Source organism: Oryctolagus cuniculus, chromosome 14, assembly GCF_051225735.1.
Source record: "Oryctolagus cuniculus isolate XC-2025 breed Fujian yellow rabbit chromosome 14, ASM5122573v1, whole genome shotgun sequence".
In the NCBI taxonomy this organism is placed as follows: Eukaryota; Metazoa; Chordata; class Mammalia; order Lagomorpha; family Leporidae; genus Oryctolagus; species Oryctolagus cuniculus.
Genome location: NC_142880.1, coordinates 6,817,293 through 6,843,223, shown reverse-complemented (window position 1 = coordinate 6,843,223; position 25,931 = coordinate 6,817,293). Strand labels below are relative to the sequence as shown.

The window sequence follows — 25,931 nt, the reverse complement described above, 5'->3', positions numbered from 1 at the left end:
GCTGGCGAAAAGACTCGAAATCCTTTGCATCCTAGACCTGCTGGAAAAGCAAGCTCCAGCTTTGCTGACCAATGGGAAGCAGTCAGCCCTCCGAAAGAGCAGTGAAGGGGAGGGCACTTGGAAAGGTTTCAGATGCAAACCAAGTAGACCCATCAGAAACAGGACCCAAGGCTGGACGTTACCTGACGTGGTGCGCAGTTGGAAGAACAATTAAATTCATTCAGTGTGAAAGAAACAAAATAACAAAGTTCAGTGAATAAGGCACTTACATTTTTCCCAAATTGTATATCCAAGTCAAATGTAATGTGTCAGGTGCGATGAGAGACAAAACATCCAAATTATATATTCTACTTAAATTCTATGTCTCTTATTTTGAAACAGTATTCTCCATTAACAAGCTCCGGTGCTGTCCGCTCCCACGGGGGGAGCATAGGCCTTCTCTGCACAGGTGTATTTCAGGTGTACATTCTTATTGCCAAAAGGTACTGTACTGATGCTGCGTAAAACACACAGCCACGACTATGACTGATGTCAGCAGACAGTAGTAAGCATGGCAAAAGCTTCTAGAATCCATTCTGGTTTCTTTTCCTCCTGCAGGCTTTGGCTACCATAAGGAAAAAACATCCTCCAAAGTGTTAGTCCTGCACATCCAAACCTACCAGAGTGATGGCAGATGCGGCAGAAGAAGGAAATATTTTTAAAACCTTGTCAGGGTTTTCCAAATGGTTGATCGTGGAGCTGACAATTAGGTTTATGCCTCTCAGTTACGCATGTTGGAAAGAAATTATTAGTTTACTGTTGGGAAAGCTGAAAAAATTTTGGAAAGAGGGAGGGATGATGGTTGAACAAGTGGTAATGATGAAAGTAGCGAGTGACACTAAATTGTAAAATATGGTTAAAATGACACACTTTTAAATATATATTTTGTCACAAGAAAACCAATTTGAATGATGGGGGTAGGGATTGATACTGAATGTCCTTGCTTAGCATTTTATTTAGCTATATTAAGTAGGTTTTCCAGTTGTTCTTGTTTTCATTGGTCTAGGAAATCCAAAAGTCTACAGCCTGCTTCACTTTCAGAACGGCGGAAAACACAACCACCATCATCGCTGATTATCTCAGACAATCCACATTACCTTTAAAAAATCTGATCTACAGAAACTTCCTTTTTCTGTTACCTGGATTCCCCTGGTGTACACTGCTCCCCACCTCAATATTTTCTTTATTTTTAATAGAAGTGAGAACAGGGGCTGGTGTTATGACATTCCAATATCCCCTGTTGTAGTGCTGGTGTGAGTCCTGGCTGCTCCACTTCTGATCTGGCTGCCTGCTAATGTGCCTTGGAAAGCAGTGGATGATGGTCCAAGTAGTTGGGCCCCTGCCACCCATGTAGGACACCCAGATGGAGTTCAAGGCTCCTAGCCTGGCCCAACTCTGGCAGGTGGACGTTCTCTCTCCCTGTTACTCTGCCTTTCAAACATAAAACCTTAAAAAAAAACTGAGAACAGTAAGCAATGGTCCAATGCCATATTTTTAAATTGTTTTTCTGAAACTGCCTCTTCCTCTTTAAAAGGCTTTGTCTAAGTTACACAGCAAGGGTCAGTTGTTTGGACATCACTCTCGTTGTTTGGTGTCCTCAGGACCTCACAGCAGATATCATCAAGAGGTTCAGCGAGGGCCGTCAGGGCTCCCAGCAGGCCCTACTGTCTCCCCTGGAGACAACTCCGGGCTCTGGAGGGCATCGAGTCATGTGAGCCCGTCAGGGACCCACACAGATGGAAACAGGGAGTTTGCCTACTTACAAACTGCACGTTCTGCAAACTCGGTCCCCTTAGCCATGCATCTTGGACATATGGCCTCACTTCAGGACACAGTCAGCAAGGTTTTCAACAAGATACTCGAGGGTCTGTGTTCACCTTTGTGCACTGAAAGAAAAGGGAACATAAGCACTTAGAGTGCTACCTAGTTCTATTCTTCCATGAAAAGAAGTACTGAGGCTGATGACCGGGGTGTTTTTATTAACTTAGGTTTAATTGTAAGCTGATGCAGGATTTCAAGTGCAATGATCCGATTCAAGACTTGTTCTCAGCAAGACTGCAGAGGTGGGCAGCATCGCTCCAGGTTCCCTTCTCTGCTGTCTTTGTCCTCCCTTTCTCATCCAGCTCAGTGTGCTTCCTGTCTGATGCTTGCAATGACAGCCTCTGGCATGGAACCTGATGACAGTCTTTATGACAGACTGACTACTAGCTAGCTCTCATCTACTCGTCCATTTCTCCAACGCCAATGCCAGGCCAGCGCTTGATGTCAGGAGCCAGGAACTCAGTCCAGGTCTGACATACGGGCGGCAGGGACCAATGTGAGCAATTACTGCTGCCTTCCAAGGTGCACAGTAGCAGGAAGCTGGAGTCCGGGTCTGGAGCTGGCAGTCAAACCCAGGTCCATCTGTTGTGAGATGCAGAAATGGGCCTTAGTCACTCAATGTTTTACATCCTTCCTGGAGTTCTACTGCCTCAGCAACAACCCTTCGTCCCGCTACCACCACCAAGAAAGGAATTAGAAAAACTATTTTCTGTGAAGTCAGGGGATTGGTGTTGTTTGATGTGATACCATGTATAGTTAGTTCATCCTCTATTCAGAATGCTGGAGTAGAAGTGAGAAAGAGAAAGAGAGGCCTGCACTTGGAAAATACAACTCGATTTGCACTTAAGCACAGGGGGAAACATGAGCAGTCTTAGGTCCTTTGGAGTTTAGCTGTCTGCTTGAGCTCTTTGCTTTGTAAAACAGTCAGACCTTGTACTCGTTGAGAAACAGCTTTTGATTACAGCAAGCGGCCCAAGTCTCCAAGTCTCCTCTGTAACACAGATGGTATTTTATGTGTTTCTTCACTGCACATGGTTCCAAACTTGAGAAGTGGGACTATAAAGGTTAGTGTGTACAGAAATTGGGCCCAATATTGGCCCATATCATACTCAAATACCAGGCAGAATCTGCGTAGTAGCAACAGTGAGCAGCTAGGACACTCATGCATTATTTGGTCAGCCGCTGTTCCAAGGGCTCTATGTACGTTAGGTCAGCTCTACGTGGTAGGAATAGCTACCCCTAATTCACACAGATGCAAAGTGGATCTTTGGGGCTGCACACCTTGCCAGTGGGCTACAGCATTAGTAATTTGAGATGAGGTTAACCAGGTCTGTACATCATTAAAGCCCCGTTCTTTAATACTCGTTCCTAGTGCATGTGGATGTCAATTTTGACTTTAAACAACTTGAAAGGACCGTGAAACTGACTCCTTATAGCTGTGTCCAATCTAAACTCAATCCATACCACCTTAAGCTCAGCTCCCAGGAGACCCCCCCTCCCCCTCTGGCATCCTGGGTCTGTGGTCGCACCTGCCACATTTTCCTCCTCCCAGAAAGAAGACACTGCCAGTGTGCAGGTAGAACTCGCGCTCAGTCCCTTAGACTGTCGTAGAAGGCCAATGGTATGTAGGATAGAGTGGGGTGGATTGAGCTTTTATCTCCTGAGCTTCCCTAAGTCTAAACAGGAAAATACAGAATGGACTGTAAAGGAAATGCTGTGGAGCTGGAGTTGTGATTCATGTTAGGTAGATGCTAAGTGAAGCCATTTCCTCCGCTTTCATTATCTGTTGAAACTGAAGGCGTGAATGACACGGAGAAGCCTTTCAGGTCTGGAAAATGAGGACTGTCAGAAATGATATGCCCACTTTTAAATACTAATTCTGACTGCTGCATGATCAAAATAGACATACTGGGTCTTTTCTGGACACTTTTTATGTTGAAGTCAGCATCTTACACATGCCCTTATGTCACCGAGTACTGGAATTTGCCTGGAGGTGGGCGGCTGCTCTGCCCAGGGCTTACTGCCTGGCTGGACTGTTTCATGGCCAACAACTCTCCAGTACCTTTCGCCTAAGGCAGGAGGGCCGCTGAGCCTCAGGAAAAGTAGCTCCAGCAGCTCTTGCAAGCTGCGCTTGGACAGGAAGGTGCACGTGGCCATTTCTTATATCCCATCCTTGAGAGCGTGCGTCAAGGTCAAAAGCACCGTGGGCTCACCAGGGGAAATCCCAGAGAAAGCCAAGGCCTGAAAATCACTGCCCTGCTGACTGGGCACGACTTGGATCCTTGTCCTGCTCTTGGGCAGGCACTGAAGTCCTTGGAAGAGGGAGGAGCTAAAGAAGGGGAGGGGGTAAGGCAAAACAAGGTGGAAGCGTAAGATAACTGCAGGTAAGACCTTGTAGAAAAACAAAGAAGAGGGATTGGAGGGATATTTAAGGAAGTAAAGACAGGAGGGAGGGGCCAATCAGAGTTTTGGTTACATTTTCAGCATTCAGGTTTTGAGGAATGTATTTCTTCTGGAATTTTTCAAAGGCACTCACTAAAAATATCCCTGTATTGTTTAGCCCATGTGTGAGAATAAAACGTATGTTACTTGAAATACTCCAGAATAGACTACTACGGGTAAGGGTGTGGACAGAAGCTACCATGTAAGGATAACCTGAGTTCTTTGGCCAGAACAGTGCAGAGAAAGTAAACCCCATTCTTTATATAACTGTAGTAAAGACTTATCGTATTAGAAAGCTCAGCAGGGCATACTGGACCCTGGAACTTTTTTGGTTTATCTTGATGAAATACTCATGGAACTCTACCATGTCTCCTGGTATTGTTCCTACATTTTTGACATCAAATATAAAAGGACAACATAACCACAAAAATGGAAGACACAGAACCTATGCCAACATCACTGACCTTCGAGTAGCAATAGATTTTGTATCCAATGTTTGTAGTGACTACAATGCACACCTTTTTCCCCAGTGCTTTAGAGACATGAGCACCTTACACATGCCTTCCAGGAAATGGGAAAGACTTTCTACATGACCCGACCCAGGCTCAGTGGAGTAAACCATCGCCCAAAGCTATCCCTGGTCAGATGGCCTATAAGCATAGCACATTTCATTGTACAAAGTACCTCCTAAAGCGCCCTCATGATTCTTCTGTCTTTAATTATAGCAGAAAACGGCCCCCGTCTCCTGGTGGAAGCAGAGCAGGCCAAGGTGTTCTCACACCGTGGTGGCAATGTTACCCTGCCGTGCAAATTCTACCGAGACCCCACAGCATTCGGCTCAGGAATCCACAAAATCCGAATCAAGTGGACCAAGCTAACTTCAGATTACCTCAGGGAAGTGGATGTCTTTGTTTCCATGGGATACCACCAGAAAACCTACGGAGGCTACCAGGGCAGAGTGTTCCTGAAGGGTGGCAGTGAGAACGACGCGTCCCTTGTCATCACCGGCCTCACCCTGGAGGATTATGGGAGATACAAGTGTGAGGTGATTGAAGGGCTGGAAGACGACACTGCCGTGGTAGCGTTAGACTTACAAGGTAGGTGTCTATAAATCGTATTGAACTTGGACGTGATCATTAATCATGGCTCTTTCTTTCTCGTGATGAAGAGTATCTAGTGGTTGCCATGGCAACGGTAGGACAAACCGGAACTCCACCACAGCCTGTTTCTGATTCTTTTGTATTCTGCGGTCAGCCTTGTAATTCCAGCTTGCATATTTGCAAGGTGCACACAATGCTTTTGCCCAAAATTGAAACTATTTGCAACTAGGAGGCACAGGCCTTGGAACTGAATTAATCATTTTCAGAAACTGCCTTATGCTATTCAAAATTTAAATCCCATTATATGGTTATGGAGAAATTCAGATTGGATTCTTTATTATGTTTCTAAAATTATCTCCATTTCAAAGCAATGACTAGTATTATAAAAGACATCTGCTAACTAAGATATACGTAATTGTGTTCCGTAGAATCTCTGCAAAAACTTAACAAAAAAGTAACCTCTAGATTCGTTTAAAAATTCTTATAAAGGAGTACTTTTTCCCCAATGGCCCAGAGTGCCTTATACTTTGGATACCAAATGGTCAAGGCATTTTGGGGGGGAAATTTCGTTTCTTAAGTACAGCATTTCTTCAGCAGGTTCAAAAACAATTTGTGCATAAAGCTGTATGAATTGAAAATGTTCTCACCCACCCTCACCTCGCCTCTCTCCAGCACTCACCCTTTAGAAGGGGAGGGAGACATGTTTTCTGCAAGGGACATTTGGATATTTATAGCATTATTCGCAGGGTCAACTTAAACATTAGCCTGCTAAAGATGTATTGGATTTTGAGTCCCCCTCTGGTTGTCTTGGGGCAAAACCAAAGGATTTCATAGGCATCACCCAATCCAGAGACTGGACACTGCCCAGCCCTGTCGGGGAAACCTCTCCTTAGTTTATCATGCATCTCCAGACATCTTGTTTTCCATGAACATTGGCGTTAACTTGACGCAGAGCGATGAATGCTGGCTGCACTGATACAACACTTTGCTTCCTGACATACATCCGACTACACTTTCGGTGTGTGTATCCCAGAAGCTCCCCCGCCCTCCCAGGACAGATTCTACAATGAAAAAATGGATTTCGGCCGGCGCCACAGCTCAATAGGCTAATCCTCCGCCTTGTGGCGCCGGCACACCGGGTTCTAGTCCCGGTCAGGGCGCCGGATTCTGTCCCGGTTGCCCCTCTTCCAGGCCAGCTCTCTGCTGTGGCCAGGGAGTGCAGTGGAGGATGGCCCAAGTGCTTGGGCCCTGCACACCGTGGGAAACCAGGATAAGTACCTGGCTCCTGGCTTAGGATCAGCGCGGTGCGCCGGCCGCGGCGGCCATTGGAGGGTGAACCAACGGCAAAGGAAGACCTTTCTCTCTGTCTCTCTCTCACTGTCCACTCTGCCTGTCAAAAAAAAAAAAAAAATGGATTTCTAAATTCTCATTGGATGCCACTGCTGGGTGTCCTGGCTTTGCGTGTGAATTCTGCTCTTCCATAGTTTGAAGATCAGATTTTGCATGTGGTAGAGGGGAAGGCACCATGAAGTCAAGGCTTCTTCCAGGGCACAGTTAGAAGTGCTAAAGGGAACAAGCTGTGTCCTGACTAACCCTGAACCATCCCGAATCTCCGTGGTCTCCAGGCTTAGGTTCCACTCCCCCATCGCAGGAAATGCATAGGAGCCGAGTGAGTGTGCTCTAAGACACTGATTCAGTTGGTCAATATCTTTACAGCTGCTGCTTTGGTGCCAAGAGATACAAAGAATTCCAAGACTGTTTTCATTTAAGACTCTTAACAAAATGATGCAGAATTCAGTAACCTAAGAGTACAGATTGCTATAGTCATATGCACTACTTGTTCTGCTCATTTCCTTCATTGAGACTTAAGGAAAAGGTATTGTGGCTAGACCTGCACATTGATAACCAAGGGCCATGGATGAAGTCTAACCTTGTCTCCACTATGATCACAGGAGGGAGAAGTTCTGATGGGGTTGGGAGGGAGTAGAAATTGTAGAAAGGCACAGCATTTAGCAGCTACAGCTTCAGAAGTGAAAGGCCCCCAAATTACTTAGACAATTTGGCACCTGTCCTTTGGTCATACTGAACTCACCAGTGTGCCCATGAGAGCTGGTCAATACCCCCATTCATGACTGCGATATTCTTAGAGTATCTTGTACAGACTTCCAGGATAGCTCTATCACATGTTGTTTTGTAAATATTTGCAAATGTGTCTGTCTGTACCTGCTAAACATGATCTCTTATAGGGAGTCTAATGCCAAGGTTACAAACAAATTTTCCACATAAGCATTTACCTTCTCAAATACAAAAAGTGTGCAGGCAATGGGGGGAGGAGCAGGCATGGAAAGCACTCTAACGATTAAAGAGCTGCTCCACTTCCTGTCCAGCTCCCTGCTAACGAGGCTGGGAAAGCAGCAGAGGATGGCCAAAGTCCTTGGGCCTCTGCCACCCATGTGGGAGACCCGGATGCAGCTCCTGGCTTCGTCCTGGCCTGGCCCAACACCGGCTATTGCCGCCATTTGGAGAATGAACCAGCAGGTGGAAGATCTCTCTTGCACTCTCCTCAAATAAAATGAATCTTTAGGAAAAAATCATGCTTTAACTCTAAAATTGTACCACTTTGATACTGGTTAAGATGGGGCCAGATACATAAAAACTGTCTCATAATTTTCAGAAATAGAAAAATGAGATAAATGCACAGCTCTGGTAGACACTATGAGAGGCATAAAGGAAGGCAAAATTACTTGTGCTACATGGTTTCTGCCTTTTTCTTACTAGAAATATGTACTTTATGGTGTTACTGAAATTAGCTTTTGTGTATACCAGGCTTTAAAAACTCTGGAAAAGTCTAACAAATTGGTATTCATTTGCCAACAAATACAACGAATTGGGCTATATGACACAAACCTTAAATAACACGTCCTCCAAATACCTCAGCTGACCTCTCTCTCCATACCCCTTGGTATTATTTTCCATGTGATGTGCCATCCTCATCTATCCACTTGTGACACATACCAACCCTTTAGGGAAAAGGCAAGAGCCTTGGTTGTATTTTAATTAATAACTATGTAGGATAAATGAATCAGATCTTACATGGAAAATAATCCTAAGCCCTTCTTTTCTACCTATGAATATTTATTTTTATAATTTTTTGCAAAGCGAACAGATGTCATGTAGTTGGTAGATACAATTCTAAGAAAAAGATACTTCCCTTCTCCTACCACCCCACCTTCCTCTCTTCCTTTTTGTAGTTTTTGTGATAATGCAGTTTTAATTTATTTAGTGAAACATTAAGTCTAAGACTGTGAAGAGTTCCGCAACTCAAAAGAAAGACCACTTTCGGGAGAAATATAGACAAGGGCTATAAACAACAATCAAGTCCCTAAATGTGTTTCATTCACATACAATAAATATTTTATACTCTATATTAGCTACCACAAATCAGAGAAAATGTGATATTTGTCTTTCGGATTCTGGCATATTTCACTAATCTTATGGTCTCCAGTTACATTAATCTTGTTGCAAAAATCAGGATTTCATTGTTTTTTATGGTATTTTTTAATACTGGGTAAAATTTGGCAACAATTTGCTCCATAATACAATTGTAAAAAATCAAAGTTTTTCAACAGAGCTGAGGAGGTTCCTGTAATGGGATGTTGAAATCTTAACTAGATGGAAGTAAAATAGGTAAATAAAGTACTAACAAGCATGCAGTTCCAGAAGTCCCCAGGTGTGCACAATACAGTGCAGCTTTTTAAACGTCGGTGAGTGAGGCACAGAAGTCGACCTTGATTTACTTGAAATATGTGCTTTGTAGCATCATCAGCATTAATTAAAATTTAAAGAAGTCCTTGAGTTGATATGATAGCAAGTTGACCATTTATTTTTGCAAATGAAAATTACTAAAATTTTAACATAAGATTTTGCTTTGACTTTAATTACTGTATGAGTGTTTAAAAGCAACTAAAAATAGATTATCCTGGATTAGAAACTAAATCCCATTTCAGTTACAATCAGTGATTGTTGAAGGACAAATTACTAAAGAAAATTCGATGCTCAATGCTCACGAACATTCGCCAAATTATACCACATGGAACTGAAACCTGAAAATTTTCCAGATTATTATTAATTAGAACAGCCTACAGTCTCTGCAGCTATCACCTTGAACCATTTGGGAAATGGAACTCATCCTGAGTGGTTTATATCCTGCATCCGTTGGAGGCACTTTGAGATTTCAGTTGAGATCCAGCTGCAAAGGAATGGCGACTGGATGAACCGTAGAGGCCTCGTCTATTACATCCTCAAGGATGCTGCGAGAGGGTACGAGGCTCGAGGGCACACAAGGTCTGCACCACTGCAGAATCTGGCTGGCTGGCTTCCTCCCGGGAGCCTGGACAGAGCCCTTCCCAGACAGAACCCTCTGCAGGCATGCCCACCCCTCACCACAGCAGGAGCCGGTGGCAACCGACTCGTTTCCTCCCGCTTTCTGGCTCTGGTTCAGCTCACAGATCCCGCGGCCAAGAACCTGAGAAGGCAGGAGGAGCTCAGGAAGCCTTCTTGGCTCCCTGCCTGTAGCGGACGGTGCCAGCTGGACAGCCCTGGGGGACAAACGTGCCGTAACGAGCCTTTCAGGGTATGCAGCTGACCCGAGTCTACTGCACTTTCCTTCTCTAGAGTCTTGCAAGACAATACGTCAAAATATTTCCTGTGCACAGGTGACGCTCTAAGTAAATTGTCTGTTAGTAAAGGGTCTGTAGGCCCATAAAACAGCACCAGGGATGTAACCCACCAAGTTTACTATGTCAGTGGGACAAGCTTTCGTGTCGGAGCTGCTGCAGTATTTTTAAGTGGACACAAAGACTCCACAACAAGCCCTGGAAAATTCACTTGAAACTTTGTCCTGTTAATTATGGGGAAGATGGTCAGAAACAGTGGTCGTTCTCAAAGTGGAGCAGGTGACACGACTTAGCTTTTTAATCTGCAAATCCCCACCCTTTACAGAACGTGTGCAGAGCATGGTGAGAAAGCGGTTGTTTGGCCAAAAGCAGTAACGACCAGAAATGGTGCTTTTGGAGAGTCATGGCATCTTCCCAAAGGCACCTGCCAAGTCGCTGTGTCCACACTGACCAGGGATTTCTGCCCAAATAGTTAATTCTTCAGTGATAATCAACAGATGTCTACTCAGTAGCTGATTAAGTTGGAAAAGTTTAGGGAAGCATTTTTTTTCCCTATTTGTGCTAAGAATGTTTCTGAAAACCTTAATTTCAGTTTGCAGTATATACATATAGAAGCTCAAGAGTAGTAATGGAAATATTTTTAAACAAGGGCTCTTATTTTAGTTGTGCTAATCCAGGGTGGAAAACAAGGTAAGATTAAGAACTGCATTAAAAGTTAAAACAGATGGGGCTGGCATTGTAATATAATGGGTTCAGCTGTCGCCTCTGATGCCAGCATCCCATGTGACCACTGGTTCAAGGGTCAACTGCTCCACTTCCAATCCAGCTCCCTACTAATGCAGATCCTGGGCAGGCAGAAGATTGTGCATGTACTTGGGCCCCTGCCACCCATGGGAGAGACCCAGTTGGAGTTGCAGGCTCCTGGCTTTGGCCTGGCCCAGTCTCAGCTACTGCAGCCATTTGGGGAGTGAACCATGGGGTGGAAGATCTCGATCTCTGTCTCCCTCTACGTCATGCTGCCTTTAGAATTTTTTTTTTTTAAGTTGAGACCGATAACCATGGTGCTACTGTTGCAGGGACGCATCACTGTGCAGAAATGTGAAGGAATTTAACTTTCACCTGATGCCCTTTTTCTTTGGAGAATTTTTTTTTTTGACAGGCACAGTTAGAGACAGAGAGAAAGGTCTTCCTTCCATTGGTTCACCCCCCCCAAATTGCCGCCACGGCCGGCACACTGCGCTGATCCAAAGCCAGGAGCCAGGTGCTTCCTCCTGGTGTCCTATGCGGGTGCAGAGCCCAAGCACTTGGGCCATCCTCCACTGCCTTCCTGGGCCACAGCAGAGAGCTGGACTGGAAGAGGAGCAGCCGGGACTAGAACCCGGGGTGCCGGCACCACAGGAGGAGGATTAGCCTAGTGAGCTGCGGCGCCGCCTGGAGAAATTCGTATCTGCCAGTTTTAGGAGCGCAGGTGTAAGGCTGTATAAAACAAACCACATATGAATGATTACTACTAAAATGCTGGGAATTTCAATCCTTGCTGTCCACGCCCCTGGGGCCACACTGCGCTTATCCTGAGTGGAAAGGGCTCAGTCACTGTCCGGTTTAAGGTTAAGCACCAGCAGCACAAGGTAAGTTCTCGGGGAGAGCTGTTGAGAAGCTAACACCTCCAGACAAACGTTCATTCATCTTCAGACAGGAGAATTCTAACAATGCTTGGATTCTTCCCCAAGGAGTGAGCCTCCGAAGTCATCAAACCCCAGAGCTAATTATGGGGCAGGGTGCTTAGAGCTGAGCAACTGTTCCAAGTTGACCAAACATCGCCCCCTTGTCTGCTGGAGTCAACTGGGCTTGGCTCGGAGCTGTGCTGACCGCTTGCCTTCTCCCCTGGACAGGTGTGGTATTCCCCTACTTCCCACGCCTGGGGCGCTACAACCTCAACTTCCACGAGGCGCAGCAGGCCTGCCTGGAGCAGGACGCGGTCATCGCCTCCTTCGACCAGCTCTACGACGCCTGGCGGGGCGGGCTGGACTGGTGCAACGCCGGCTGGCTGAGCGACGGTTCAGTGCAGTACCCCATCACCAAGCCCAGGGAGCCCTGCGGGGGCCAGAACACGGTGCCCGGCGTCAGGAACTACGGGTTCTGGGATAAAGACAAAAGCAGATATGATGTGTTCTGTTTCACATCCAACTTCAACGGTAAGACGTCCACCGCCCCGCCTTCCTTCCCACCCTACACTGCTATCTTCGCGTTTGGTCTTATTTGCATAAAGACCCAAAAAAGCCTTGGAAGCGTGGCGGCTGTTTGAAAAGATCTAAGAAATTCTTAAAAATCATACTGAAAATATCCACGTAAGTCAGGCCTATTTTTAGTACTCATTCTACTGCACCCACGTTTTATTACAAAATGCATTTTAACTGCCATGGGGGATGGGGTCCCTCTCTGCTGATTCTGCCACTACAAGCTGTCCGCGAGACTCAGCTCCTTTCGTATCCCTCTTTCAGTTTCAATGTCAGGTTTCGCATGGATGATTTGCTTGCTGTCTTAGCCTGGGCTTTGCTAAGTGAAGTAGAACCAGCACCGGAAGTCCAGGCAGAGGCAAACATTGCATCAGCCTGGTGCCTTGTTGTTGCTTTCATGCAACTCCTGGCTCTTTGCCACCCAGGGCCAGATTCGTCATTTGCCCCATGACCAAAGGGTGGGCCTGTGACCTAGTGGTTAAGACACCTGCTTCCCATATGAGTGTGCCTGGGTTTGAGGCCTGGCTCTGATCTCAATTCCAGCTTCCTGGGGCTGCCCACCGCAGCTGGTAGTGGGTGATGGCTCAAGTAGTTGGGCCTTCGCCATGCACATAGGGGATGGGAATTGAGTTCATGGCACCCGACTGTAGCCTGGCTCAGCCCTGGCTGTTGTGAACATGTGGGGAGTGAACCAGCAGATGGCCAGTCTTTGTGTACCCTCAGTCTGTCTCTTCCTCTTTTGTCTCTCTGCCAACAATAGGAAGAAAATGCCAAGAAGAAAAGGATGGAAAGGGGGTTTTTCTGCTAAAAAAAAAAAATGAGCAGAAAAGTGTGGGACCTTGTATAACACACAGGTCACACGTCCATGAAGCAAGCCCTGATCCCATCATTTTATCTTTTCAGTCCCAACGGACATGTTCAGGGGAAAAATGGAACAGGATTGGGGTCAACAAACGTTCACTGTAAATGGTTTCAGGCTTTGCTGGCCCTAGGGTCTGTCTCTACTGCTCTACACCCTTCTGGGTGTCGACGCCCGGGTGCCAGCCGCATGCAGCACCCGGCAGATGGCTGTGCTCCACGCCATCTCGCTTACACCCACGCTGGGTTCCAGGGCTGCAGTTTGCCGACCTCTAGAACCCAGACAGACTAACCATCAGCCAGTGTTCCAGGGCACTTGGCCCTCGGCTGTTATCACATCTTAGTCTAGAGAAGGGGCAAGCATTCATTTGTACTTGAATTACCTGTGCGTAAGGAGAGGCAAGAGGGTGGCACATCCCAGTGTATGATCAGAGAGAAGAATCTGGTTCTCTTTTACCTTTAACTGTGACGACAGAGAAAATTGCAAGTGGTGTGTATGACGTCACTCAGCCAGTTTTGGTTTCTACACGTGTTTAACACTTACAGAAAGAACCCCAGTCATTAGCGCTGTCCAGGAAGGGGTTGTGACGAACCTGTCTTTCCTGTGCAGTCAACAAATGATGAGGCATCAGGGCTCCAGCAGATCAAAGTTGAAAACAATCAACAAATTCATCGCTGCTAGTGAGCGCAGGCGGGCTGGATTATCATGCCGAGTCTGTCGGATTCGCAGCAAGTGACTTCCTGTACTTTATGCATTTTCGCACCCTAGTCTTTGATGGAGAACAATGTCTTATTGATACCTGTACTGAAAAGGACTTGAGGGCTTTTGATTTCTTTCTTAAATGGACTTTTATGGTAGGAAATTTTTTTTTTTATCCTTTCACATTCAAATTCTGCCTCTCCAGAAAGTTGTGCTGGGATCCAGTCTGCTATGGCTAGAATTTCAATAGCTCTTGCTTTCACGGGCGAATTCTGTCTTCTCTAGGGCCAGAGAAGGGCTTTTGAGTCACTAATTAGCCGACAGAAACTGCATCTGGCATTGCCCTTTTCTTTCTAAAGCTCTCAAAGACCACGCCTGCCCACATATTAAGGGGGCAAGGGAAAAACTCGATTTACCGGGGAACACCCTAGGGACTCCATTTAATTGCCAGCCCCTCGTCCTGACAACTTGAAGGGTGCTGCTCCTTGCCCCCCCTGTTGTGGAGAAGGACTCCTGTGTCTTGCTTCCTCTCCTCGGTGTGGAGACGGCCCAGTGACCCCCTCTCCTCCTGTCCACAGGCCGCTTTTACTACCTGATCCACCCCACCAAGCTGACCTACGACGAGGCAGTGCAAGCCTGTCTCAACGACGGTGCTCAGATCGCCAAAGTGGGCCAGATCTTCGCCGCCTGGAAGCTGTTGGGGTATGACCGCTGCGACGCCGGCTGGCTGGCCGATGGCAGCGTGCGCTACCCCATCTCTCGGCCCCGGAGGCGCTGCAGCCCTACCGAGGCGGCCGTGCGCTTCGTGGGGTTCCCAGACAAAAAGCATAAGCTGTATGGTGTCTACTGCTTCCGAGCATACAACTGAGGGTGCCCCGTGTTCAAGTCATTAAGAACATGTGAAAGGTTCTTTTCAATATGAACTCATGCAAGTTACCAAAACTGTGATAACCCTTTTTTTTACTTACTGTAAAGAGTCATTTTCATAAAGACCAATTCATTGATTTGTTTTTGTAAAGCTATCATTCGATATATATTATAAATTAATATAATTTTAAGGGAAGCGCTATGTAAGGTGGCGTTAGAGCCGAACCTTTTAAGCTACGTCATCCCTACAAGATACCCTCTCCTGGACGGGGCATGCAATAGCTTGAGAATTGCTAGGATCAAATGGAGGCAAGTAAAGCTACTCAGAGAAGCAGCTCCCACAAGCACAAATTTTACACATTCCTACGGTTTTGAAATGCACTACAGTAAACCAGTTAGAGCAACAGATTTGAAATATGGGCTTCTTTACATAAACAGTCTTGAGAAATTGCACACAACTGTTCCACAGGGGAACAATCTATACTTTTCTAAAAGTTCCTATTGCCAAGTCTCCACGAGTATTTTACTCTTAAATCCTGCCTTTTTTTGACCCAAAAGAAAATCCACATGGACTTCAGTCCCTAGTGACAAGCACAGTTAGAACCCCTTACTAATCCCACGTACAGGAAGTGTGAGAGTTCCATAAGCAGGTAACGTTTAATCAGTGAGACACTTCTAGTTCTCCTAATTCAATCACACATGTCTGAGACTTGTTTAAACTTTTGAGTAGCTTTACAGAGTTATATTTAAATTCTAAGGGCCGTTTGCTAAGCAGCATTTAGCATCTACTCAGGGCAGTTATATAGAGAAACTGCTGGACAGAAAAGTTGTAAAATTTAGCAGCTTCACTTCATGTTAGCCTATGAAATGTTATTGTCCTATAAAAATAACTTTAAACTATTTAATATTTTTTCTTATTTACACTACGTGAAAAAGCTCTAAATTACAAAACGAATGAATGAATGAATAACTCTATTCTTGCCTAACCAAGAAACAAAGATCCAGGTTTCAAAATTCTTGCTGTTCCTATTTGTAAATACACTAGAAAGCCCAACTGGTGCCTGAACTTGGGAAAAAAGTATCAGCAGTGTAGTTGTCAACCTTCTCCCAAAAAGAAAGACGTTGCTTTCTCGCCAGTCACCATTAGGTATAAATGAAATGCTGAAGCTAGCATCCAAGAGTTTACACTAAAATCTTCAGGGCTTTCACTGAAAGGGTAAATCTAGCTTCAGAAAAACAACTTTCCACATTGGCAGCTCCAATCTAAATAAAGCTCTGTTCTCCTACATTTTTATGACTGTTGAGACCCCCCCACACACACACAGGGACCAATATTTGTATTCAGATTCCATTTCATGGTTTCCCATTGTTTCGCAATGAGTTCTAATAAATGGGATTTAGTCTAATAATCCAAGTATGACCTAGCTGGTGTGCTTTCCTGAATGTTTTATGTAGATTTTCCTCCCATAAACATGAGTAAATAAATCTGTTTCTTGAATTGATTGTGGTTGCATTAAAAGCTGTCATAATTCTAATAAATTTACTCCATCAATGTGGTTACGTGTGTGGAAGGTATAGAACAATTGGAAGGCCATGAAACCATATAGATATTTGTATGTTATCTAGACAAACTATTGTAAATAATAGTAGGTCCTTTCCTTCTCCAAAGCTGATCTGGAGAGCCTCGGATGCTTTCGTATTAAAAGACAACAATGTATGCATGCACATTTTTAAAGCTTGGTTGGATATGCAAATAGTACAACACTCAAGTCCAAAGACATTGTGAGGTTGAATTCCAACATTGCCGGCATAAATGTAACTTCCCGAGTGACCTAGAGTAAGATGAATGTATTTTAAAAAGAAGACTATCTCCAAAATGGCAACTCTGACGCCTCAGATACTGGAGGGAGCGCTCCTGGAACGTTCATTACCTATGACAAGGAAAATGTGAGAAGAAATTTCTATGGAGGCAAGTAGATAATTTCCAGTTATCACAGAATTCTATCTTTATAATGCTTAGCATGGTAGTACTTCTTAACCTTTGAATACTTATTAGTATGGGAATTGGTGCTCATCAAAATTCCTGGAGTGACTGTTAGCAGATTAAAATCTATACCAATTGCACACCAGATTTTCATTCTTGTAAAAAAAAAAAATCTCCACAGAATGAATACTGGTGAGCAAGAATTTTTATCTTCTGATTCAACCAAAGGAATCGGAATCCTCATACCTTTTGGACTCCCAATTGAATAAGGGGTCTTTTTAAATATTCTCATTTTGCTGTTTTTTTTTTCTCATTTAATGTCTGTCTTCCTACTCCATTCCCTCACTGACAATGTCTGAAAGAGGGCTTGTACGGAGCTAACCTTTCTAACACAAAGTTGGTGCGACACGGGCTGATTCAGAAATCGCTCCTTACACTGGTGCCAAGAATATCCAAGGAGTGAGATGAGAAATTGGCTTAGGAAATCTTGTTTTCATCATCCTGTCCATAATTAGCCCTTGTGACCCATATGGGGGATAAAGTGTATCTGCACATTTCACTTACATCAGAAAACCCCAACAGACAAGCATTTTACACACAGACAGTAGACATGGAAGCGAGTTGATTACATGAACACTGGAACCATCTTTGAGTGCTGCCACATTTTTATCACGGTGATTTTTAGCCAACAAAAGTATTTGTAAAACTCAACTGTCTCATAGAAAGGGGGCCGGAACCTGTCAAAGGCTTATCTGATGCCATCATACTGTTGCTTATATTTTGGCAATTAGAAGTAGACTCAATGGAGATTCCCATTTGGCTGCTGGCAGCCATACTGGGTCTCTTGACTTCAGTACTCCAAAGAATATGGTGGTCTCATGGAGTAACTGACCACTAAGTAGGAGAGGGTTGAAAGAAACCAGTCGCCAATTTTTGGTGCATACTGCATTGACAAAGATGACGGACTTGCTGACATGCTTTGCTGAGAAGGTAACTTATAGCACACTACTACCAGACACAGCAGTGGTGTGCAATGAAAAAAAATACCGAAGTCTCTAAGCTACTTGAGTGGAAAATCAGCATTACAGGAATTTACTGATAGTACAGATTTGAGAAGAACCAATCTGTATGACAAAAATGTTTTCATTTTCTGTAAGATACAACGAACTGGTGGTAAACATTAAAGGTCAATTTTGTCTCACTGCAGTATCTTTTGGTTTTTCTGAGTTGTAAATTCTTAGTGACTTCTCTTAGTAAATTACAGTAATTGCAAAAAGGCATTTTATCCTTCCTTGTTCTGACACATTTGAGTTCCCACTGTAGGCACAGCAGCTGCTTCCATTTCTCAGAATTTGGCCAAGTTAAAAAAGCACATTTTGTGCCATTGCTAATGGTACCATCCAGAATCTAATAGTACCATCTAGAATCTATCGACTTTTTTCTGTTTATCTGTTATTCAAAGCATAATTTATTGTGCTCACCTGTTGAACCAACCCAAAAATCTCTGGTGCATGGACTAGATTAATATACTCCAAGATCCTTTGTGACACTTCTCTGTATTAAATTTTTTATTTTCACAATAAAGTCCTTCACCCTTGCACTTTACACACCAAGAGTAAGAAAATATTTTCTACTGTTTCCATCCCTACTCTGAATTTTTGGTGAAAAATAACTTCGTAATTTTCCCGATGTATAAACATAGATTGCTGGGTGTTGGGATCTGATGCTTATTCTGTGACTTCAGCGAAACTGACTTCCTTGACTTAGGGTGGTTGACATTCAAACAGAAGAGTATACTTTAAATGCTTTCCAATACTGTTTTAGAAGACTGAACTGCCTTGAGGGAGCCAACATACCAGTCATGATACCAAAGTAAACCATCATCATCAGTATTTAAATTCTTAGTCAAAGGATAGCTTTGTTTTACTAGCAATTATGCATAAGATTACAGCCTGGTAACATACAAAACCTGCTTGGTACTGAAACAGAAGGACCTTACAATACTCAAAAAGCTCCCTACCAAGTGACCAGGCTGAATGCTAAAACTTCTTGAGCAGCATGGGCTGTGTCCATGATGGCCAGGTGGGACGAGGGTTAAAAATGCCGAGGATTATTAGGGAGTGTGATAGATACATTAAGAAGTGGACACCAAAGGCACTTCCTCTCCCACCTCCATGTCTAGGACCTCAGCTACTCTTCCAATGGTCTGCAGGCTTTGTTTCTCAGTAAATGCAATTTTGGAAGCTGACAGCAGACTACCAACCCCTCCCCCCACCCCGCTAGGGGAGGTGCACTGCACATACTTTTCTCTTGTAAGCAGCAAAGTTTGTTTTCTGAATGCTGCTTTCAAGCCAGTACTTTTCCGTCCCTTGCACAGCCACTCATCATCTTGAACAACGCCAGCCAACCCAGGGTACGATTCTGAGCCTTCCGTGAAATGGAGCAAACTCCCTTCTCAGTTCATCTTTGCTGCTCTCCTGTCCACTGGGGTCGTCCAGTATCTTGTGCCTCAGCTATCAATAGATGGATCTTTGCTTTAGTTGGTTTTCAACAGCAGCCCAAGTTTGGTTAATTCAGTGCGCATTCAGTCGGCGTGCAGAGCAAGCTGATTCCCCACTACCCAACAATGGAATGATTGGCTTTTTCAACCAATAAAAGATTCTTGGAAGGCAACAGAGTTCTAAGAATGCTGTGTATTTCTGTTTCTCTTTCTGGGCAAAGAGCCAAATTGCCAGCTCTTTATCTTGCATGAGGTATCTATGGGATCTTTCTCTTTATGTGGGTATGGGTGTGGGTGTGGGTATGTGAATGAGTGTGTTTAGTTTCTTAAATGCTTCTGCCTTTGAATTTTCATCAATGAAAATTCTGCTGGCCATAATTTTTTTATGTGCAGAAAGCAGAGGAAAAGAAGCAAGCTAGAATTTCAGGGACTATGGAAAGCTGTTCTTTGAAGAGAATGAGACTTGAATTTGCTTGTATTACCCTGACAAACTGGTGCCTATGAGCTGGTTGCCGAGAGCCCCGGAAGAAGCTAAGCAGTCCCTTGTCTTTCCTCCTGTGCCCTAATTTTGCCAAACTGAACGTCCTTCCTTGACCGAAGATGCTTGCTCCTGTGCTGAGAGCCAAGGCTCCAGAGGGCGAGAAGCGAATTCCACTCTGATAGAAAGGATGTTGTATCAAAGCCAATCGTCCGTGGGGTGCACATGAGCAGCCAGTGTGCCGGTCAAACAGTCATGCAGGCACCTGGGAATCACCCAGCGGCTGCAGTCAGACACTGAGGCTGGAGGCCTCCCCCAGCATGTGCTACCCTACAGTTAGGACCAAGGTTACAACCTGGATATCGGGACTTTTTTAAACAAGCCCCCGCCACTGGTCCTATTAAGCAGCCAGGATTGAGGAGATGTTTAGGGGAAAACCGGAAGTCCTTCCATTGATACATGGTTAGTTTGATATTTATAACCAACAATGAGAATAAGAAGCACAGAACTGGCTTCAACTGGATTGCAATTAAAATATTCTTTGTCTATATAAATTATATTGTGTGTATTTGAGGCTTACAGCATGTTATAGGATATGTGTAAATATAACAGGTACTATAGCAAAGTGGATTCATGTTTTATCTCACACTTTGTGACAAGAGCAGCCAAAATCTACTTATTTAACAAAGATCCCAGATATAATACAATTCCTAAATCATCATCTAGTCCTCTGATTCAACCCAGAGCACTCGCATATCAGTATCTAGATATTTAATAAGTTCTCCATCTGCCTGCCTCATTGTTGTCACTCCTGTGAGGATTACCTCAAACTATTTATACGTTAGCCTCCCCTCAGACTCTGTCCCATCTAAAGCACCATCATCAAGACTATAATATTTTGGGGACAAGAATTCAAAGTCTACATTGAGGTCAACGGCTTCTGAGATTTCAATTACGGCTCAGAGAAAAAGAATGCTTGCTGGGCCGGCGCCGCGGCTCACTAGGCTAATCCTCCGCCTTGCGGTGCCAGCACACCGGGTTCTAGTCCTGGTCGGGGTGCCGAATTCTGTCCCGGCTGCCCCTCTTCCAGGCCAGCTCTCTGCTGTGGCCAGGGAGTGCAGTAGAGGATGGCCCAAGTCCTTGGGCCCTGCACCCCATGGGAGACCAGGAGAAACACCTGGCTCCTGCCATCGGATCAGCGCGGTGCACCGGCCATGGCAGCCATTGGAGGGTGAACCAATGGCAAAGGAAGACCTTTCTTTCTCTCTCTCTCTCTCTCTCACTGTCCACTCTGCCTGTCAAAAAAAAAAAAAATGCTTTGCATTCCAACTGTGGGACCTCAGATGGAGAAATCAACAGAACGCCAGCGAGGTAGAGCACTGGGGTTGGGGAAGATGGAGCGAACACCCGAGAGAAGAAAGCCTTCCACCCTCGCGCTCAGGGAGGACGTACGATTCAGTAGAATCCGTTGACAGCTGCCAACTTTTTCAAACTCTTAAAGGCACACACGGAAGTAGTTCAGGTCCTGTTGTTTTCCAAAAGCGTGATATTTATTTTATGGCATCACGCTTTCCAAGTGTATCAGTAATTTGCTCATCACATGAAAGATAACGGTGTTCATCATCTGCAGACACAGCCGGTTCCAAGCCCAGAGAGAAGCGCCTCCAGGCCACAGTTCAAGTCCAGCTCTGCCTCCCATTGTCCATGGCCATGGTTTTGCTATCTAAAAGCAAAGCTATTCATTTGCATGATATCATTCATGTCTGCCTCACAGGGCTATACAATTGAAAGAGTTCTGGTAATAGCTCACAATATATACCACTTTGTACTAAGTATTTGACGTATAGACCTTCTGTATCCCACAGAACCCTGTAAAGATGGCTATTATTACTTTATTTTCACATGGGGATGTGAAGACCTGAAGAAGTTAAATGACTTTCCCAGGGCCAAGAAGGGCAAAGGGAAGGGTTAAGTGAAGAAGTTCCAAAGACTTTCCCTCTTGCCACCTGCACTAGACTTGATGTCATGTAAAAACATCAAACAGCTCCTGGCATTCAAAGAGCACTAAGTATGGGCTGTTATTCTATTATAGTCTGTCTGTGGAGTTTGTGGGACAAATCAAGAAGCAAGCTTCAGTGTTCTTATCTGAATAATGGGGTTCATCAACACTACAAGGTGATCATTTAATAAACGACACCATTTCACAGTATGACACTACCATTCACGATGGTATCTGCCCTGAAATATGTTTGTTGTTTTTAGTACACTCATGCACCCAATGATGATGTTTTGATCAATGATGGAATCCATAAACCATGGTAGTCCTATGAAACCACATCACCTAGTGATGTTACGGCCATCAGAGTTTCTCTAAGTCACTCTGTGGAGTTTCCACAGTAAGAAATTACCCGACACATTCCTCAGAACACATCCTATGCATAAGCAACACATGCTTGTATTCAAATCATGAGCATCAAACCATTAAATGCTTAGTTGGCATGTACTCTTGGCTGATAAAACTATTTCCAAAAGCATAGACATACTAATGTTTTAATAATCTTTGACTCTTACCTCAATTCTCACATAGTGCTGTTGATACAGTTTGAAAACAAATATTTTCTTTTTAAAGATTTATTTATATAATTGAAAGAATACAGAGAGGCAAAGGCAGAGAGAGAGAGAGAGACAGTCTTCCATCCTCTGGATCACTCCCCAAATGGCCAGAGCCACACCAATCCGAAGCCAGGAGCCAGGAGCTTCCTCTGGGTTTTCTACTGGGTTGCAGGGGCCCAAGGGCTTGGGTCATCTCCCACTGCTACCCCAGGCCATAGCAGAGACCTGGATCAGCAGTGGAGCAGCTGGGGCCGGCACTGTGGCGTACCTGGTAAAGCCACTGCTTGCCGTGCCAGCATCCCACATGGGTGCTGATTCAAATCCTGGCTGCTCCACTTCCAATCCAGCTCTCTGCTATGGCCTGGGAAAGGAGTGGAAGATAGCCCAAGTGCTTGGGCCCCTGCACACATGCGGGAGACCCGGAAGACACTCCTGGCTCCAGATCAGTGCAGTTCCAGCTGTTGCGGCCAATTGGGGAATGAACCAGCGAATGAAAGACCTCTCTCTCTCTCTCCCTCTGTCTGCCTCTCATTCTCTCCCTGTGTAACTCTTTCAAATGAAATAAATCATTAATAAAAAAAGAAGTGGAGCCACAATGCCAGCCCCAGCAAATTTTTTCTTATCATTAATAAATTAACATATTCACAGTAAAAATGCTAAAAATTTTAGATAAGCACAAAGAACAAATAAAGAAGATCACTCAGCCTCTCTGGGTTCCTTAGTTCTGAGGCTCTTGGAGAAAGCAAAAATGCACAGGTCTAGGAGCTGTACTGGCAACACGACACAGGCCAGCCCCCTTCCTACCCTGACTAGAGACCACAGTACAGAGATGGCCAACAGAAGCCTTGGAGGTTCTGCAGTAGCACGCCTTGGGCAAGCGAAGAGGCGGCTCAATTTTGTATCTTCCCCAGTGGGAAAAGTAACTCTGAATCAAGAATAAAAAGATGAAAACCAGTTATTTGGATGAAAAAGGGTAACTATTATGGGGTGCATATTCCTTATCTGAAATGCTTGGGACCAGGAGTATAGAGATTTGTATTTTGTTCCGATTTGGGGATATTTTCATACACACAGTGAGATGTCTTGGGGATGGGACACAGTCCAAACATGAAATTCATGTGTGTTTCACATACACTTTGTACACAGAGCCTAAAGGTAATTGTATACAATATTTTTGGTGCATCCACATTTGGACTGCAACTTGTCACACGAGCACAGATGCAGAATTTCCCATCCAAGGTGTCATATCCATGCTCAGAAAGTTTCAGATATGGGAGCAGCTTAGATTTCAGATTTTCAGATTGGCAATGTGTAAGCCATGGTAAGAAAGGTGCATGTAGTAATACAACACTTAGCTGTCATGGTGAGTACAGCAAAAACTGATGAAGTGTGCCAAGTTCATGGATAACAAGCTACAAAGGGCCAGAGAATAAAGTTCAGCCCCAGGGTTTTGAGATTTCATGGCAGGAGCACCATGTAGGGTATAGCCTGAATGCTTGGGAACACTCAGTATACAGCATTACAGCATAACTAGATACTACTGCCTAGGGCTCACGGAATTCCATGGGGAAGCTATCTCTGAACACCTGTCTACAGAAATGCCCTCATATTATTACTAAGCCATTACTTCACAATGTTTGTTAAGATGTATTTATTTGAAAAGCAGAGACACGGACAGCCATCTCCATCCATGGATTCACTCCCCGATATGGCCCCAACAGCCAGAGCTTGGCCAAGCCAAAGCCGGGAGGCACAGACTCTCTCTGGGACTCTGAATGAGTGTCAGGAACCAACTACTTGGGCCATCATTGGCTACCACTGCCCCCACCCGCCAACATGCAGGAGCAGGAAGACGAGCCGAAGGCAGAGGAGGGACGCCATCCCTGGCATTCCGGTACGGGAGGCAGGAGTCTCCAAGTAGCGGCTTAACCCACCGCGCCGCAGCACCCACCTGCCCGAGTCCCCCCCCCCTTTTTTTTTTGACAGGCATAGACAGTGAGAGAGACAGAGAAAGGTCTTCCTTACATTGGTTCACCCCCAAAATGGCCTCTTCAGCCGGCGTGCTGTACCGATCCGAAGGCAGGAGCCAGGTGCTTCCTCTCCTGGTCTCCCATGCGGGTGCAGGGCCCAAGCACTTGGGCTATCCTCCACTGCCTTCCCGGGCCACAGCAGAGAGCTGGACTGGAAGAGAAGCAACCAGGACTAGAACCGGGAGTACCGGTGCCACAGGCAGAGGATTAGCCTAGTGACCGTGGCACTGGCCCGAGTCACTTCTTTTTTTTTTTTTTAACTTTTATTTAATGAATATAAATTTCCAAAGTACGGCTTATGGATTACAATGGCTTCCCCCCCATAACGTGCCTCCCACCCGCAACCCTCCCCTTTCCCACTCCCTCTCCTCTTCCAATCACATCAAGATTCATTTTCGATTCTCTTTATATACAGAAGATCAGTTTAGCATACATTAAGTAAAGATTTCAACAGTTTGCTCCCACACAGAAACATAAAGTGAAAAATAACAGATGATTTTTTAAATGATGATGAAATCAGATCAGCCCTATTGTCATGTTTAATCCCAGTGAGAGTCAAGATGGGAATTGATTTTTTTTTTTACAGAAGATCAGTTTAGTATACATTAAGTAAAGATTTCAACAGTTTGCACCCCCATAGAAACACAAAGTGAAATATACTGTTTGAGTACTCGTTATAGCATTAAGTCTCAATGTACAGCACATTAAGGACAGAGATCCTACATGAGGAGTAAGTGCACAGTGACTCCTGTTGTTGACTTTACAAATTGACACTCCTGTCTGTGGCATCAGCAATCTCCCTATGCTCCAGTCATGAGTTTCCAAGGCTATGGAAGCCTTTTGAGTTCTCCGACTCTTATCTTGTTTAGACAAGGTCATAGTCAAAGTGGAGGTTCTCTCCTCCCTTCAGAGAAAGGTACCTCCTTCTTTGGAGACCTGTTCTTTCCACTGGGATCTCACTCACAGAGATCTTTCATTTAGGTTTTTTTTTTTTTTTTTTTTTTTTTTTTGCCAGAGTGTCTTGGCTTTCCATGCCTGAAATACTCTCATGGGCATTTCAGCCAGATCCGAATGCCTTTAGGGCTGATTCTGAGGCCAGAGTGCTATTTAGGACATCTGCCATTCTATGAGTCTGCTGAGTATCTCGCTTCCCATGTTGGATCACTCTCCCCTTTATTTATTCTATCGGTTAGTATTAGCAGGTACTAGACTTGTTTATGTGCTCCCTTTGACTCTTAGTCCTTTCATTATGATCAATTGTGAACTGAAATTGATCACTTGGAATAGTGAGATGGCATTGGTACATGCCACCTTGATGGGATTGAATTGGAATCCCCTGGTATGTTTCTAACTCTACCATTTGGGGCAAGTCAGCTTGAGCATGTCCCAAATTATACATCTCCTCCCTCTCTTATTCCCACTCTTCTGTTTAGCAGGAATCACATTTCAGTTAAATTTCAACACTTAAGAATAACTGTGTATTAATTACAGAATTAAACCAGTCATATTAAGTAGAACAGACAAAAAAACTACTAAGAGGGATAATGTACTAAGTTGTTCATTAACAGTCAGGGCTATGCTGATCA

General features: G+C 44.6%; 1 protein-coding gene across 4 annotated transcripts in view; it reads left to right on the top strand.

Annotated features, from left to right (window-relative positions):
* Positions 1 to 18,000, top strand: part of HAPLN1 (hyaluronan and proteoglycan link protein 1) — a 79,795-nt gene extending 61,795 nt beyond the window's left edge. For 3 of the 4 annotated variants that reach the window (XM_017344572.4, XM_008261911.5, XM_002713896.6), the window contains 3 exons: positions 5,028 to 5,399; positions 11,971 to 12,273; positions 14,452 to 18,000. In XM_017344572.4, the coding sequence (XP_017200061.1) occupies positions 5,028 to 5,399; positions 11,971 to 12,273; positions 14,452 to 14,741 (965 nt within the window). In that variant the 3' untranslated portion in view covers positions 14,742 to 18,000. The remainder of the gene's footprint in view (positions 1 to 5,027; positions 5,400 to 11,970; positions 12,274 to 14,451) is intronic. The other variant, XM_017344574.4, reaches the window with a different exon arrangement.
* Positions 18,001 to 25,931: the final 7,931 nt, after the last annotated feature.